Consider the following 16,968-nt stretch of genomic DNA (forward strand, 5'->3'; position numbering starts at 1 on the left):
GATTTAGTCCTGAGCGTAGCGCAGGAGCTGGTTCAAGAGGTAACTATAACAGGACTGCTTGGAAATAGTGACCATAATATAATGACATTTACCATCACTGTGGTGGGAAGAACATCTCAACAGCCCAACACTGTGGCATTTAATTTCAAAAAGGGGAACTATGCAGAAATGAAGGGGTTAGTTAAAAAGAAATTAAAAGGTACGTAACTAAAGTGAAATCCCTGCAAGCTGCATGGATGCTTTTTAAAGACACTATAATAGAGGCCCAACTTAAATGTATACCCCCAATTTAAGAAACACAGTAAAAGAACTAAAAAAGAGCCACCGTGGCTTAACAACCATGTAAAAGAAGCCGTGAGAGATAAAAAGGCATCTTTTAAAAAGTGGAAGTCAAATCCTAGTGAGGTAAACAGAAAGGAACATAAACACTGCCAAATTAATTGTAAAAATGTAATAAGAAAAGCCAAAAAGGAGTTTGAAGAACAGCTAGCCAAAAACTCAAAAGGTAATAACAAAATGTTTTTTAAATAAATCAGAAGCAGGAACCCTGCTAAACAACCAGTGGGGCCCCTGGATGATCAAGATACAAAAGGAGTGCTTAAAGATGGTAAAGTCATTGTGGAGAAACTAAACAAATTTTTTGCTTCGGTGTTCATGGCTGAGGATGTTAGGGAGATTCCCAAACCTGAGCCGGCTTTTGTAGGTGACAAATCTGAGGAACTGTCACAGATTGAGGTGTCACTAGAGGAGGTTTTGGAATTAATTGATAAACTTAACAGTAACAAGTTACCAGGACCAGATGGCATTCACCCAAGAGTTCTGAAAGAACTCAAATGTGAAGTTGCTGAACTATTAACTAGGGTTTGTAACCTGTCCTTTAAATCAGCTTCTGTAGCCAATGACTGGAAGATAGCTAATGTAATGCCAATATTTAAAAAGGTCTCTAGAGGTGATCCTGGCAATTACAGACCAGTAAGTCTAACATCTGCACCGGACAAATTAGCTGAAATAATAGTAAAGAATAAAATTGTCAGACACCTAGAAGAACATAAATTGTTGGACAAAAGTCACATGGTTTCTGTAAAGGAAAATCATGTCTTACTAATCTATTAGAGTTCTTTGAAGAGGTCAACAAACATGTGGACAAAGGGGATCCAGTGGACATAGTGTACTTAGATTTCCAGAAAGCCTTTGACAAGGTCCCTCACCAAAGGCTCCAATGTAAATTGAGTTGTCATGGGATAAGAGGGAAGATCCTTTCATGGATTGAGAACTGGTTAAAAGACAGGGAACAAAGTGTAGGAATAAATGGTAAATTTTCAGAATGGAGAGGGGTAACTAGTGGTGTTCTCCAAGGGTCTGTCCTAGGACTAATCCTATTCAACTTATTCATAAATGATCTGGAGAAAGGATTAAAAAGTGAGGTGTCAAAGTTTGCAGATGATACTAAACTGCTCAAGACAGTTAGGACCAAAGCAGACTGTGAAGAACTTCAAAAAGATCTCACAAAACTAAGTGATTGGGCAACAAAATGGCAAATGAAATGTAATGTGGATAAATGTAAAGTAATGCACATTGGAAAAAATAACCTCAACTATATATACAATATGACGGGCTCTAATTTAGCTCAGGGCCACCCAGAGATTCAGGGGGCCTGGGGCAAAGTGGGGGAGCTGTGGTGCTTTTACTCACTCGGTGGCAGTCCGGGTCTTCGGCAGCGCTGAAGGGACCCCCGCCGTCGAAATGCCACCGAAGACCTGGACTGCCGCCGGGTCAGGGCTTGTGGGGCCCCTGTGGGGCCCGGGGCCTGGGGCAAATTGTCTCACTTGCCCCTTGCCCCCGGCAGCCCTGATTTATATACAACAAATCAGGAAAAAGATCTTGGAGTCATCGTGGATAGTTCTCTGAAGATGTCCATGCAGTGTGCAGAGGTGGTCAAAAAAGCAAACAGGATGTTAGGAATCATTAAAAAGGGGATAGAGAATAAGACAGAGAATATATTATTGCCTTTATATAAATCCATGGTATGCCCGCATCCTGAATACTGTGTACAGATGTGATCTCCTCATCTCAAAAAAAATATACTGGCACTAGAAAAGGTTCAGAGAAGGGCAACTAAAATGATTAGGGGTTTGAAATGGGTCCCATATGAGGAGAGATTAAAGAGGCTAGGACTTTTCAGCTTGGAAAAGAGGAGACTAAGGGGGGATATGATAGAGGTATATAAAATCATGAGTGATGTGGAGAAAGTAGATAAGGAAAAGTTATTTACTTATTCCCATAATACAAGAACTAGGGGCCACCAAATGAAATTAATGGGCCGCAGGTTTAAAACAAATAAAAGGAAGTTCTTCTTCACACAACGCACAGTCAACTTGTGGAACTCCTTGCCTGAGGAGATTGTGAAGGCTGGGACTATAACAGCATTTAAAAGAGAACTGGATAAATTCATGGAGTTTAAGTCCATTAATGGCTATTAGCCAGGATGAGTAAGGAATGGTGTCCCTAGCCTCTGTTTGTCAAAAGGTGGAGACAGATGGCTGGAGAGAGATCACTTGATCATTACCTGTTAGGTTTGCTCCCTCTGGGGCAGCTGGCATTGGCCACTGTCAGTAGACAGGATACTGGGCTAGATGGACCCAGTACAACCTTCTTATGAGTCCTGTTAATGAAATTGTTGGGATTATTTTGTTTGCTTTTGTTAATTTGGGAGTTAAATTGGTGCTTAAGAAAGTCACTAATAACAGTGGGTTGAGGTTGAGCCATGCACACTGTGGGCAGGTAAAATACGTGTCCATACATAGGTATTTTTGTTACAGCAGTTAAAATCTGACCTCCTAGCTTTGAGCATCTCACTGGTAAAGTCAGACAGTGCCAAGTCGTATGATATGTATGTATGGGGATTAGTATGTGCTCACATTCACTTGTGACATTACATTAGGATTTGGATTCAGGTCTCCAGAAACGAAAGCCTAAAATGCAAACCCATTGCATCACCTGGGTTTCAGATGTCAGCCAATGGTTTTTGCTGGTGGATGGCATCTAAAAATGCTTGTAAAAGGCATTTCTTGCTGTGAAGGCAAGAAGAACTACAGCAATTCTATCAGCCATGCAAGAAAGCAGGAAAAGCAGAGCCAAAAAATTGAATAGCTATTTTAAAATATAAATATATACTGCATGTGTGTGTAAAGAAATAGATAACAAAGATATCTGCAGTTTGACTCACACTTATAGGTTGGGATTTTGAATGTTGACCCCATTCTGCTGCCATTTAAATCAATGGTAACATTTCCAGAGATTTCAGTGAAAGCAGTTAGATCAACAATGAGCACCTTTGAAAATCCCACCTATTATATATGCATATCTCTCTTAGTTGTAGGCAGCAATTAAGGTTACACTCCTGTAGTTACCCAGATTTCTTGTCTATGAACTCTTTTCCATGGCTTAGGTGCCTAAAAAGCACCTACAGTAAATCCATATAAAGACACCTAAACAGGGCCAGCTCCAGACCCCAGCATGCCACACGCGTGCTTGGGGCGGCACGCCGCAGGGGGCGCTCTTCCGGTTGCTGAGAGGGCGGCAGGTGGCTCTGGTGGAGCTGCCGCAGGCTTGGCTGCGGAGGGTCCGCTGGTCCCACGGATCCGGTGGACCTCCCGCAGACAGGCCTACGGCAGGTCCACCGGAGCCGCGGGACTGGTAAGCGGCAGAGCGCCCCCCACGGTGTGCCGCCGTGCTTGGGGCGGCGAAATTGCTAGAGCCGGCCCTGCACCTAAATAAGACCCTGACTTCCTTTGAAAATAAGGCCTCTTACCTAGTTTGACAATTTGGGGCTTACCTTCTTAAGAACACTATGCAAGCCTTATACAGTTAAAACTTTCCTTTGATTTGTGACAGATTGCATCATAAGGGCATATCTTGCACTGTAGCTATACCTAGTTTAATTTTGTACATATTGCTATTTTTTCCTAAGCATCTGAAATATCATACAGTTAATAGAATATTTAGCCTAATATATCAGTAATGGAGGGTGGTTCTTGGGTGATGCCAGTGTCATTTGCTCAGTCAGCCAAAAAAGAACAAAGATGTTAACCAACTGGAGTATTTTTTTAAAGTATCTTTTTAAAACAAAACATCTTTGATGAATTGTACTTGTTGGATCTATAAAATTCACTCCTGCCACATAGTATCACAGGTGTTTGTCCTCAGAACATCAGTGGCCAGGGGACTCAGACAGATTGGTTTCAGCTGGAGTGAAAATGTGTGTCTTCAGGAAGGACTATATTAGAAGAATGAGCTGTTGAGAATCGTTGCTGTGTATATGTGGGCAGAGCTGATAGTGGGATAATGTGAACAGAATTTGTCTGTAGGAAGCTATTTATTGGTGAATATTTGCTGCGTGTATGCTGTTTGTTGGAAGGGACACTGGTGTTTTCAAAATCAGTGCATCTCCTCTTCCACTAGTATTAGTTAGGAGTAATTCCTTTTAATCCAATGGAGTTACACCACTATAAACCTGTATAAGTGAGAGGCAAATTAGTCTGATATATTTAAATAAAACATTGGCTTTACCTCTGTTATTAGTAGTATGTCAGTCATCTAACTTACTTTTCCACTTTGTGTTTGTTTTCTTATTTCATTTCTCTCACACTTTGGACGATAAAAATAGTCTTTCACTTTGATTCTCCTTCACTAGCATGTTGCTAATGTGTTTGAGTTATGAACATCTAAAGAAATGTTTAAATCCAAACAAGATACTGTTTTCTCTCGAATTTTTACAAAATCATAGAACCATTTCTCCTCATAGCTCTTGTAAAAACTTATTTGTACAAATTTTGGGCCTAAGGTGACCCTTTAATGAACTCTGAGTGGAAGAAGTCCTTTTGTTTAAACTTTAGCCAGAAGAAGCCTATTTGCTGGTGCTTTTTGAATCGGTTGTTTATCCTGTACTTGACCTTGGCTTACATAATTTGAGCAATAGTCTGATGAAATTGAATCTCATTGAACTACAGGTGTTTAGCTGAGACTTGTAGCTCTGAAGTATATTTCCCCTTTAATTCAGCTGCTACACTGATATAGAGCCTGACCCTGCAAACACATACTGTTGGATCTAGTGTTTATTACCATGAGTAGTCCCATTGAAGCCAATGTGGCTATTCACAGTAATAAGCACTGTGGTAGTAAATGTTTGCAGAATTGGGTCCATATGTACAATAATGTGAAATGTTTGAAGAACTGATATTCTCTTGTAGGGACAATTCTTATTTAATACTGTATAAATAAGAGCTGATACTGTTGTTAACAGGGGTGGCTCTAGATGTTTTGCCACCTCAAGCACGGAGGGTCCGCTGGTCCCGCAGCTTCAGCAGACCTCCCGCAGGCAAGCTGCGGGACCAGTGGACCCTCCGCAGGCAAGCCGCCAAAGGCACCCTGCCTGCCGCCCTAGCAGCGACCAGCAGAGCACCCCCCCGCGGCTTGCCACCGCAGGCACGCATGTGGAGCGCTGGTGCCTGGAGCCGCCCCTGGTTGTTAAATTATTTCTAAGTCTGGTTCTTTCACTTTGGAATATCCACCAAAATTAGCAGGATTTAAGAAAGAAATGTAATGTGATAAAATCAAGAGTAAAAATGAACTGAAATTGTAAAATGTCATTATCACAGTTGATTTTCCTTCTGCACTACACAGATTTAGTGTTAATGGACTCTTGCTCAGAAAATCCAGACACATTATTTAACTGGATCTTACTTGATCTATTTTTGTTGCTATCTATGCTCATGGGTCACCTGAGAATACAGGAGTGCCCCTCTGAGCATGGAGTCTTATTCCAAAGATGTTCTATGATTTTTATACCCCTAGGAGAGCATGATACATTGCCTGCTGGGAAACACTAGCAGTTATAACTGGGATCTTGCTCATGCAAGTAGAAAAGAAGGAAGTAAAAGACCTAGAAAATTATTAGTTACTGAACACCATTTTCATTTCTGGATAAACTGATGGAATATGTAATAAAATTGGTAATGGGTACAATGCACCATGATTATGGTGTGTAACGAATTGTCATGTCTTATATTTTCATTACAATAGTATTTTTCTAGAAAGTAGTTTAATATGTAACAGCCTCTAAATATGAAACATATACAATAATATAATTTCAAAATTATATAATTGACTCCGAATCACAAGACAACGTAGAATGTATCTACTGGGTATGTGTTGGTTGAAACGTGAGGATATATATTATCCTTGACCCTTGTGTGAAACTTCCCATTAGCATCAGTGGAAAGTTCTACAATCTGAGGGTACTATGTTTCTGATCCATAACTAAATGAAGTCAATAAGAGTCTTTTCGTTGACTTCAACTGGCTTTGATTCGGGCCTTCTAAATCCCAGGGAGTTTTAAACTGTTGATTGGTTAAGAATTTTTTCACATTTAATTTTTTTTTTCTTTTAGGAAAACCCTCCTCCTTTTTCTTGCGATATGCATAGCTGTGGGTGCCGCACAAATGCCAGCACAAGGTGAGAAGACTTCGTTATAAGAGAGTATTTGAATAATCTGCCACTAGAGGGGGGAAAAAGTAAATGGCTTCTGGTAGTAATGACCTTAAATTCAGCTGTTCAAAAGTTACTAATCCAAATGTCAGATAGAGTACAATGAGATCATAAGTTCAAATTAACCATTTGGAAAAAATGACCTTTTGAAAATAACTCAGATTTTCTGTCTATGAAATTGCTTACATATTTAACCAAAGTCTTTATAAAAGAGAAGTCTTGTACAGTGAAAAGGCTTTGATTGTGTTGTCATTGTAAGTGGGTGTTCTTGGGGGTGGTGAACTGGGGCTGAGTTACCTTTGCACTTCTTAAGACTTTGCAAGAAAACAAGGGTCTGTAATAAGTGCTTAGTCTAGATGGGCATTATTAGGCAAAAAGTGAAATTTGCATGTTAGCTTATTTTTGTATTCAAATAGATGTTGGTTAGGAAATAGGGTGGTGTTTTGTTTTGGTCTGCGTGGTGCCCTGGGACAGCCAGATGTGAAGGGTTACATCAGAGACAGCTGAGGAACATGCGTCCTAAATTGATGCAAGTTAATGTGTCAGGATGGTAATTTTTGGCTGCCAGTAACGGGTCATGGATAGCACTGAGTACCTGTCATGTAAATTGCCCTTCATTGTCTAGGCAGCACACTAAATGACTTCACCTTTGAAATAAATGTTCACTCTTGGCAGGTGACTAGACTCACCACAAAGAGAACCAAACCAAATAACTGAAATATGGTTTAAAGAAAAGGACTGATTCCTGATTACAGTGTGCTGGAATCCGTAGGGATGAATCAGCAGCTGAGTACCCTCCTCCCCATGTACCATTTTGCACTGTTACCTATGAGTTGCAATATTTTTCTGTTCTCGTTTTCTTTGTGTTGTGTTTTTTGTTCCTGCATGTTTCTTTGTTTCCTTTCTTGCTCTTATTTTTTTCCTCCACTACTTGTTTATTTCTCCCCTGCTCTCTCCATCCTCCCATGGCAAGACTGTCTCCCTATTCTCCCATTCAGCAGCATGCTATATGCTGCCTGGGATGTTGCTAATTTCCTAGTGCTACTCCCAACTGAGCCAAGTCCTGCAACGGAAGAGAAAGAAAGTTTGGCCTTGCAGGCTGAGCCTACAGCCATATATGTACATGGACTGCTCCCTCGGCCAGCTACATTAGGGGCCACCACAGGAACAGGGACGGAAGGTGGGTGGATTTAAGGAGTCAGCTTCCACTTTTCCTGAAGCAGCAGAAGTGGTAACAGATACTAGTGATGGGCTTTGCATTATGGAGTGATGGTAACTGCACTATAGTTAAGGATGAAGCTAGCTTCCCTTTCTATATCCAGTTTTCAACCAACCTCTCCAAACTTCTCCAAAAGATACCAAGTTCCCCCAAAATTTCACATGCCACATGTCATCCCCAGGAGGAAATTTTCTGGGAAGATTGGCAAAATATCAGAAAAGGAGTTTTAAAGTTACTGGACTAGCTCCTCAGCTATAGCCAGAACAGTGCTTCTACCATTAGGAGGTGCAAATGTGCCCTTTGCTGTCCTTGTAAGCAGCCTGATACCCTGAGGGGCTGCTCTGTTAGCTGGGGCTTGTTAGGTGAAGGAATGCCCTGTCTGTGCTCCTTGTGCCAGGAGGGGACTGTGTAGAAGCTACTATTGCAGCTCTACAGTACTCAGAAATACCACTAGGAAGGGGAAATCCTGCACTGGCTGCCTGAGGAGTTTTAGGGCTGCTTTGCCTGGGAAAGATTATTTCGTGGTTGGGAATTGTCTGGTTCCCTTAACTGTTAATTTTCAGACTTTTCAACCTTTGGGCTGGGTCTTAAATCCATGCAGGGACTGAAGGTGGTAGGTACAGAGTGTGCGTCATGCTGAGCAGCTATCTCAGCAGGAGCATGTTACACTCTTGCTTTGTGATCTGCCTATAAAACCCCAACTGGCCTTGGACCTGCATACTTCCCAGCCTGCTTGTCTCTCTGCCACAGCTAAGATCAGTGGAAGCACTCAAGCTGACACTCCTTGAGCATCAGGGAGGGAGTTGGCAGGGCATTTTATCTTGTCATTTATCCACTCGCATAGCCCTCTCAGCCTAGTAGTTGAGAACCTTTTGGCTTTGGAACTTGCTTCCCACTTGGTCTGAAATCATCCAAGTTTATTAAGCCCTAGGGCACACTGAAAAGCTTGCCTTTTACAAGAGATTTGGGGAAGGGGATTTTGCTGAGGAGCTATCATTAGTTAGTTTTCACACCTTTACTTCACTGTAAGTACTATCTAATTCAGTGGTTCTCAAACTTTTATACTGGTGACCTCTTTCACATAGCAAGCCTCTGAGTGTGACCCCCCGCCATATAAATTAAAAACTGATTTTTTATATTTAACACCATTAGAAATGCTGGAGGTGAAGCGGAGTTTGGACTGGAGGCTGACATTTCGCGAACCCCTCCTCATGTAATAACCTTGTGACCCCCTGAGGGGTCCCGACCCCCAGTTTGAGAACCCCTGATCTAATTACTGCTGTGTAATGGAGGTTGCTGCAGGTTTTATGTTTATATTGGTGGGTTTAAAATGATTGCCAAGGATGCCTAGAGCTTAGGACACACACTTGTTCTTAGAAGTCTATGTAGATAAAATACAGTGGCAAAGTGATTTGGAATCATGCAATTTTTTTACCCCAGCCTCATGCTCCCAGGTTAAAGGAAAAAGCAGATCGGAGGAGCCATTCTGATGCATCAAGAAGAATTTGTTCCATATATTTCACATCCACATAAGCATATGAACTTTCAAAGGTGTTTGTTTGCCCCTTTATGAACATGAATATAAGAATGGCCATACTGGGTCAGACCAAAGGTCCATCTAGCCCAGTATCCTGTCTTCTGACAGCTGTCAATGCCAGGTGCCCCAGAAGGAATGAACAGAACAGGTATCATCAAGTGATCCATCCCGTTGGCCATTCCAAGCTTCTGGCAAAGAGAGGTAGGGACACCATTCTAATAGAATTAATTGTTAAGCGCACACTGCAAAGGGAAAGAATCCCCAAAATTGCATTAAAAGATAGCGAAGGTTGTAATTTAACCCATCAAATGTATAGAAGTTTTCAGAATAACATCATTACTTAGGCACAAGAGAACACATTATTGTTCTTGTACTGAACCTTATTGTGACCACTTATTCAGAGCCTGATCCTTAATTATGAAGTCCATTTTTTTTTCTTGGCTTAGGTAACAAACTTAACATTCTTATATTTGAATTTCTTTTATAACATGTTTCATGAAGAAATCTTGCTGCAGGTATCATTACACTCCTGTAGACATTACCCCCTTTGTAGCTGATATCCGTTCTATGTAACTCAATGGGAAATCTCCTTAAATGAAAATTCCCCCTAAAGCAGATGTCCTATGCAACACTTCAGTTCTATTTAAGTCCTATATTAAGGGCTTAGTTGGGACCAAAATAATACATTTGACCTTGCGATGGCAGCCTGCTCCAGCATTAATTTTGCCTAGCATGTGGTTCTTTGAGATAGTAATATAAAAGGCTGTAAAAAGTAGTTATACATACAAAGTCACTGATTTATAAAAGTTTTCTGCTTTAAAACATATGTGGGGTTATTTTAAATAGGAAAAGGCATCAGGACATATTGAGATGCCCATGCTTGCAAAATTTCAGTTCCTAAAAATCTCTCTTTAAGAAGTCACTTAAATGTATGGTAGATTGCAGAACGATTTGTGAGGAACCATATTGTGAAAGAGAAAATTGCTTAGATTTCTCAGAATCAAAAGAAATTCAAAGAAAGAAGCAGCAAAATGTCAGACAATTCAAGCAGCCTATCCCTGTGTCAAACTACATAGCAGATCCAGAGATAGTACTAAGCTGCTCACAAAATTATCTAGGGAGTTTGCCAAAGATTAGATGCCACCCATTAAGAATATCTTAGTGCCTTTTTTCTGATTGATATGTTGAAAGGAGAGGTTATATTGGTAGTTATTCTGCCAAACATCGTGTTTCTGGGTGGAGTAATTAATATGCATTCCCTCCTCTCTCGTTCTTACAAGGCAGCTATGCACACATTGCTTGAGAAGCAATGCATTGTGTAAATGTCCTTGCATGCACCGGGCCTAAGCCACAAGTCAGTCTGGGGAACTCTGCATGCGCAACCCACAGGTCTAATTGGTACTCACTGCCAGGGCCAGCTCCAGGCACCAGCATTCCAAGCTGGTGCTTGGGACGGCATTCTGCAAGGGCCAGCAGTCCCTGTTGTTTTGTCCCCCAGCAGCGCGCCGAATTGCCACTGTGGATGGTGGGGGCAGTCCGTGCGCCGTTAGGGCAGCAGGTGTGTTTCCGCGGTGAGGGCAATTCGGCGGCAGATTCTATGTTTAGCTATCCGAGGCGGCTTCAGCTAAACATAGAAGCTTCTGCTGAATTGCTGATGCAGCGGAAATGCGCCTGCCACCCTAAGGGCACACGGACTGCCCCCGCAGCCCACAGCGGCAATTCGGCGTGCTGCTTGGGGCGGCGAAAACTGTAGAGCCAGCCCCGTTCACTGCTTCACTTAGTCCGCTTGGTTTCAAGCATCAGTCAGAGGAGTGGCTCCCCATGTTAACGAAAACCTGATGCAGCATAGGGAGGGCTTAGCAACTGGACTTGCACAGTGATGTTGAGCTGGCCAGTCGCATTTACCCACTGCAGAGTTGACCAAACAGCTAGAAGGGTACATTCCTGCATCCTAGGAGGGCTGAAGTGGTGAGGACACCCCAAGTAGCTCGTCCTCTAGGGTAACCGGACAGCAAATGTGAAAAATCGGGATGGGGTGGGGGGTAATAGGAGCCTATATAAGAAAAGATCCAAAAATTGGGACTGTCTCTATAAAATCGGGACATCTGGTCACGCTATCTTCCTCACAGCTGCCACGAGTGGCAGGGATAGCAAAAAGAGATAAGAGAGACATAGGTGGTGGAACTAAAGGTACTGGGGGTGCTGAAACAACCTCTGACTTAAAGCGGTTTCATCATACACAGGGTTCACAGTGTGGTTCAATGGCTCTCAGCACCCCCACTGTACAAAATGTGCAAGCCCTCCTGAAGGTAGGATGGAAATGCAGAGCCATAAAACAGTCAGGGTGTTGTATCCTGACACTGCTACATAGTGATTGCTGCAGTTTATATGTCACTGTTGCCACACAACACTGCAGTTTCAGTCTCTTGTGCTGTCATTATTTGGGTCTGATTATATATGATTATATATCTGCTGGTGAACTGGGCATCCAGGTCACCCGACTCCCAGTGCAGTGCCTAGAGCTGGTTGAAAATTTTCTGGCAATGTATTTTTCAGTGGAAAATGGCTTTTTGGTGGATGTTTACACTGTGACATGTTAACATCCATTTCTGGCAATTTTTTGAGGTTTTAGATGAAAAACACAAAAAACTTTAAATTTTGCAGTTTTCAGTGGCCAAAAACTGGGGGGAGAGGCTGTTGGTTTTTCAGTGGTCTTCACTACTATTGGTGGATGGGGCCACAAAGGGATAGGGAAGAGAGAGAGCCAAAGTTTATTCCACCCCCCTCCGCCATACACCCAGTGGTGGAACAACTCAATGAATTTTGCAGGGCATTAGAGAAGAAGGAGAAAAGCATCAGGCTGCAAAAGCCATAGCAATTTGTGTGACAAATATGCTCGTATTTACTGGGTAAAAGAGTAAGTGAAGACAGATGATGTGCAGACATACATAAGGGAAAACAACTGACCTTTAATGGGTATAGAAAAATAATGGCTTTCATAATGGAGAAAGAGTTCAGAGGATTACATGTCACTAAAACCCATGATGAATTGTGAAAGCTAAAACCAAACTTAATGTATTCAAAAGCGACCAAAAAACCCACACACCTGACCAGAAATCAAATACTCAGAACAGTTTGTAGCTGCATGTTAGGACATAGACAGTGTAAGTATGGCAGTATAGTTGGGGTGATTTGTTGCTACTTAATCTTTTGTGTCATTTTTTATTCATTCTGCTCTTACTTTGTGTTTAACCCTCTCCTGAGCTATCACTTGTTCAGAGGGAACTAGTATATTGCTGGTGTAAAAAACATTTATGCTTTCTTTTTCACAAGGATCTTTGGTTATTTTCCTTTTTCCATTATTCTTTTATGATGGAATTAGAGAGATTCTTTTTTCCATTCTTTGAAACAAGAAAAGCTAAATTTATCCTGCTTTTGTGTTTCAGCAAACTAAGAGAATAGCTTCTAAAAACTCTTGGAGCATCAGGTACTTTTCAAAATAAACAGAATGAGGAACCAAGAATTGAGCACAATTTCTCTATGGTTGTTGGCACAGATACTAACATGATTCTGTGTGCTGCGGATTTCAAGTGTTTCAGCAAACAGTCCACCTGTTAGCTCACCTCTACTGTGATGTCCATGTTTACTCTTCTCACTTGCTTAAATGACAACCAGATTCACCAATGACATTTCCACCCATACAGTTTATTGAGGAAAACGCCATGAAATGAAAATGAATATTATTTATTTTAGAAATCATAAGGATGAAAACACTGCAAGGTTACAGGACTCATGTTGATGGATAAGGATATTTAACTTGGAGCTTTGCAGTCACAGGATGCTTGCCATCTTAGACCTTTCTCCATTTAATATGCAAAATGACTGCTGCTCATTATCTTATTTATTAATAATTTCTTTTAAAGCTCTGTAAACTGAAATCTTTGAGTCATCCACCAAATAGTCTTCCCAGACTACCTCCCCCCAATGTATCACAACAACGAGCTAGAAGGATAAACTCTAGAGGTGGGAGTGCAGCTCAAATTCCATGGCCCTTCAGTTCTTCACCTGTTAGGTTCCAGTTGTAGTGATGATTTTTGTGATTTGGGCACACATACTGAACTGTTAAGACGACAAAACTCATTCCCACAGGCAGTGATGAGCTCCCAAAATCCTAATAACTGGTTCCCTACTGGGTCCTCAGCAGCACTTCGGTGACGGGGTGGGTGCGTGGGGTCTTCACTCACTCCAAGTTTTCGGCGGCATTTTGGCGGCAGGTCCTTCACCCGGAGCAAGTGAAGGACCTGCTGCCAAAGTGCCACCAAAGACTTGGTAGGGAAACGCGCGGTGAATACAAGCCCCATGTGCCTGTCTCCCCCATCCATCCGCCCCCAACCCATGTTCTGCCGCCCCGACTACCCCCTCAGAACCCGCAACCCATCAACTCCTCCACTCCTTGTCCCTGACCACCCCCTCCTGAGACCCTCCGCCCTAACAGCCCCGTAGGACCCAACCCCTTACCCAACTCGCCCCACTCCCTGTCCCCTGACTGCCCCGACCCAATCCACCACCACCCCGACAGACCCCTGGAACTCCCACACCTACCCAACCCCCCCATTCCCCATCTTCTGACCACCCCCCCAGAAACTCCACCCCCTCCAACTGCTCCCTGCCCCTTATCCAACCCCTCCTCCCAGCCCCGGCCCGGCCCCTTTACCATGCTGTTCAGGGCAGCATGTATGGATGCTGTGTGGCCCGCTGGAGCTTGCAGCCCCACCCCCTTACCATGCTGCTCAAAGTGGCAGGATCTGCAGAACTGCCCAGAGCACTGGCGCCGGCAGTGTGGTGCGCTGGGGCTCTGCGAGGGCTGGGGAAGCAGGGGAAGGGCTAAGGGAGCCTCCCCAGCTGGGAGCTCAGCTGGGCCAGACAGGATGGTCCCGCGGGCCAGATGTGGCCCACGGAGTTTGCCCACCTGCCGGCCCCTTTAACAACCTGTTCTACACCGTCTTCTAAATTGAACAACCAGTTCTTGCGAACTGGTGCGAACCGGCTCCATCTCACCACTGCCCACAGGCCACTGAATAGCCATCATGAAGTAATAACTTTTGGTCATTGATCTGGGGACGAAAGGGTCTATATCCTATTACAAATCCTCTGAGCTATCCAGTCAACCAATATGGGCCAGATTCTGGCTGGTTCTTAAATGGGTGCACCATAGTGGGAGTGGGGGCATATAAGGAGCTGTGGTCCCCCTTCCATAGCCCATACAAGGGCCAGTGTAATCCCTGCACTCTGGATCTACTCCTTTGGTGGTGCACAGTACCCTAAAGAAGCCTGGGCCAGAGCTTCATTTTTCCCTCCCCATGCCAAACACAACACGCACTGGCCAAAGGGGCAGGTTGGCTGCACTGGAGGGAGTATACTGCACCCAACTAAGGAGTGTGGCAGCAAAGTAGCCTCTAAGCTCTGGAAGAAATTCTGGCTCTTTGAAGCACAATGCCTCCTAGTGTTTCCCTAGGGCAGTGTGGCACCTCACAGCACTGCTGTCCCTTTCTCTGGGCTAAGTATATCTGACACAATCAAGCTCTGTGATAATACTGTGCTGATGCATTTTTAAGAGGGAAGCTCTTACCTAGGTTATTGAGGGCCTCCTTCCTCTGCTATATTTCTAAAGGCAATAGGATTGTATTAAGTCCATCAATGTCATCTTTACATTTGAACTGCCTGACTTTGGGCAGTTGTGTTATTACTTCAGAGGGAGGTACAGTATTTTTAATGGACAGTGATTTTAAAAAATAATTAATAGCCCACTTTGTTTGAGCCATCTCTGATTTATCCTTCAAAGCTGATCCTTTTGACAAAGTCCATGCTTATGCATGTCATTTTTCAAACACAAACACAATCCATCACAAACGTAAGGTGTTTATAGCGTTAGAATGTGCCATTTAGGCACAGGCAGGAATTAGGAGGACACTGCCCCTAGGGGTAGCACCAAACCTTTTGTAGGGTGCAATTTGTTCCATCCTGTGCAGCCAACTGCCTCAGCTGGCCACTGCATAGAGGCGTCAGAGCCATGGCTGCTGCTGCCTTTGGGGTGTCATTTCCTCAGGGGAGCACCTGCACTCCCCAGAGCATAGGAACTATAATTTTACCTGGTCTTTGCAAGAGCAATGCAAGTGCTTCTTCCCCCTGTGCACCCATGTCATGACTAAGCAGAATCTAGCCTATGGCAAATCATGATTTTTCATTACCAGATGCATTAAATTGGCAGTTGCCTAGCAATCAAGTGTTTGCTATTAGCTTATGATGGATTAAAATACAGCCGGGATAAATTACCACATATACTTGTTCATTAGCCCGTTTGTTTATAAGCTGACCCCCCAAGATGGATAGGTAAAAATAGCAAAAACTGTAAGACACTTTCATAAGCCAGCCCTATATTTCAGGGGTTGGCAAACTTTGGCTCCTGGCCCATTAGGATAAGCCGCTAGTGGGCCTGTGTCATAAACAGATAGCTATGGGTTAATGTCTCTTTCACCTGGAAAGGGGTAACAAAAAAAACCTGACCAGAGGACCAATCAGGAAACAAGACTTTTTCAAATCTGGGTGGAGGGAAGTTTTGGGTGTGAGTTCTTTGTTCTTTGTCTTGTGTCTGTGCCCTCTCGGCTCTGAGAGTGATTTTTCTATCTCCAGGCTTTCTAATCTTCTGTTTCCAAGTTGAAAGTACAAGGATAGTAAGACAATAGGTTTATATTGTTTTTCTTTTGTATTTACATGTGTGTAGTTGCTGGAATGTTTTAAATTGTATTCTTTTTGGATAAGGCTGTTTATTCATTTTTTTCCTTTAAGCAATTGACCCTGTATATTGTCACCTTAATACAGAGATATTTTATGTCCTTTTTCATTCTTTTTATATAAAGCTTTCTTTTTAAGAGCTGTTGGAGTTTTTCTTTAGTGGGGACTCCAAGGAATTGAGTCTGCAGCTCACCAGGGAACTGGTGGGAGGAAGAAGTCAGGGGGAAAATCTCTTTGTGTTAGATTTACTAAGCCTGACTTTGCATACCCTCTGGGTGAGGGGGAAGAGAGATTAGCTTTCTCGGTGCTTGTCTTTCAAGGACTTGAAACAGGGATGGTAGAATCCCTTTGTTTAGATTCACGGAGCTTGCTTCTGTATATCTCTCCAGGAACCCAGGGAGGGAACACCTGGAGGGGAGGAGGGGGAAGGGAAATGGTTTATTCCCCTTTGTTGTGAGACTCAAGGAATCTGAGTCTTGGGGTCCCCCAGGGAAGGTTTTGGGGAGACCACAGTGAGCTAGGCACTGTATAATTCCTGGCTGGTGGCAGAAATTACCAGGTCCAAACTGGTAACTAAGCTTGGAGGTTTTCATGCTAACACCCATATTTTGGACGCTAAGGTCCAGATCTGGGAAGAAATGTTGTGACATGGTGGCAGAGCAGTGGGATAAAGATAGAATCCAGAAGCCAGTAGGAATATTATATTTTTCTTTTCTCTGCTAGGGGCTTTTGAGCAGAGAGGGTTTGGTTTTAAAAGGAACCAGAGAGAAATTTTTTTTTCTGTTCTCTCCTGGCAGTAGCTTGCATATTAAGCAAGGAACCATTAAGCTGTGACAAACGGTCTTTTGTTATACAATAGCACTCCGATTGAGAG

General features: G+C 43.0%; 1 protein-coding gene across 1 annotated transcript in view; it reads left to right on the plus strand.

Annotated features, from left to right (window-relative positions):
* COL24A1 (collagen type XXIV alpha 1 chain) overlaps positions 1-16,968 on the plus strand; it is a 253,533-nt gene that overhangs the window by 10,965 nt on the left and 225,600 nt on the right. Inside the window, exon 2 of the mRNA XM_030572150.1 lies at positions 6,449-6,513. Coding sequence (XP_030428010.1) covers positions 6,449-6,513 — 65 coding nt within the window. The remainder of the gene's footprint in view (positions 1-6,448; positions 6,514-16,968) is intronic.

Source organism: Gopherus evgoodei, chromosome 8 (assembly GCF_007399415.2).
Source record: "Gopherus evgoodei ecotype Sinaloan lineage chromosome 8, rGopEvg1_v1.p, whole genome shotgun sequence".
In the NCBI taxonomy this organism is placed as follows: domain Eukaryota; kingdom Metazoa; phylum Chordata; order Testudines; family Testudinidae; genus Gopherus; species Gopherus evgoodei.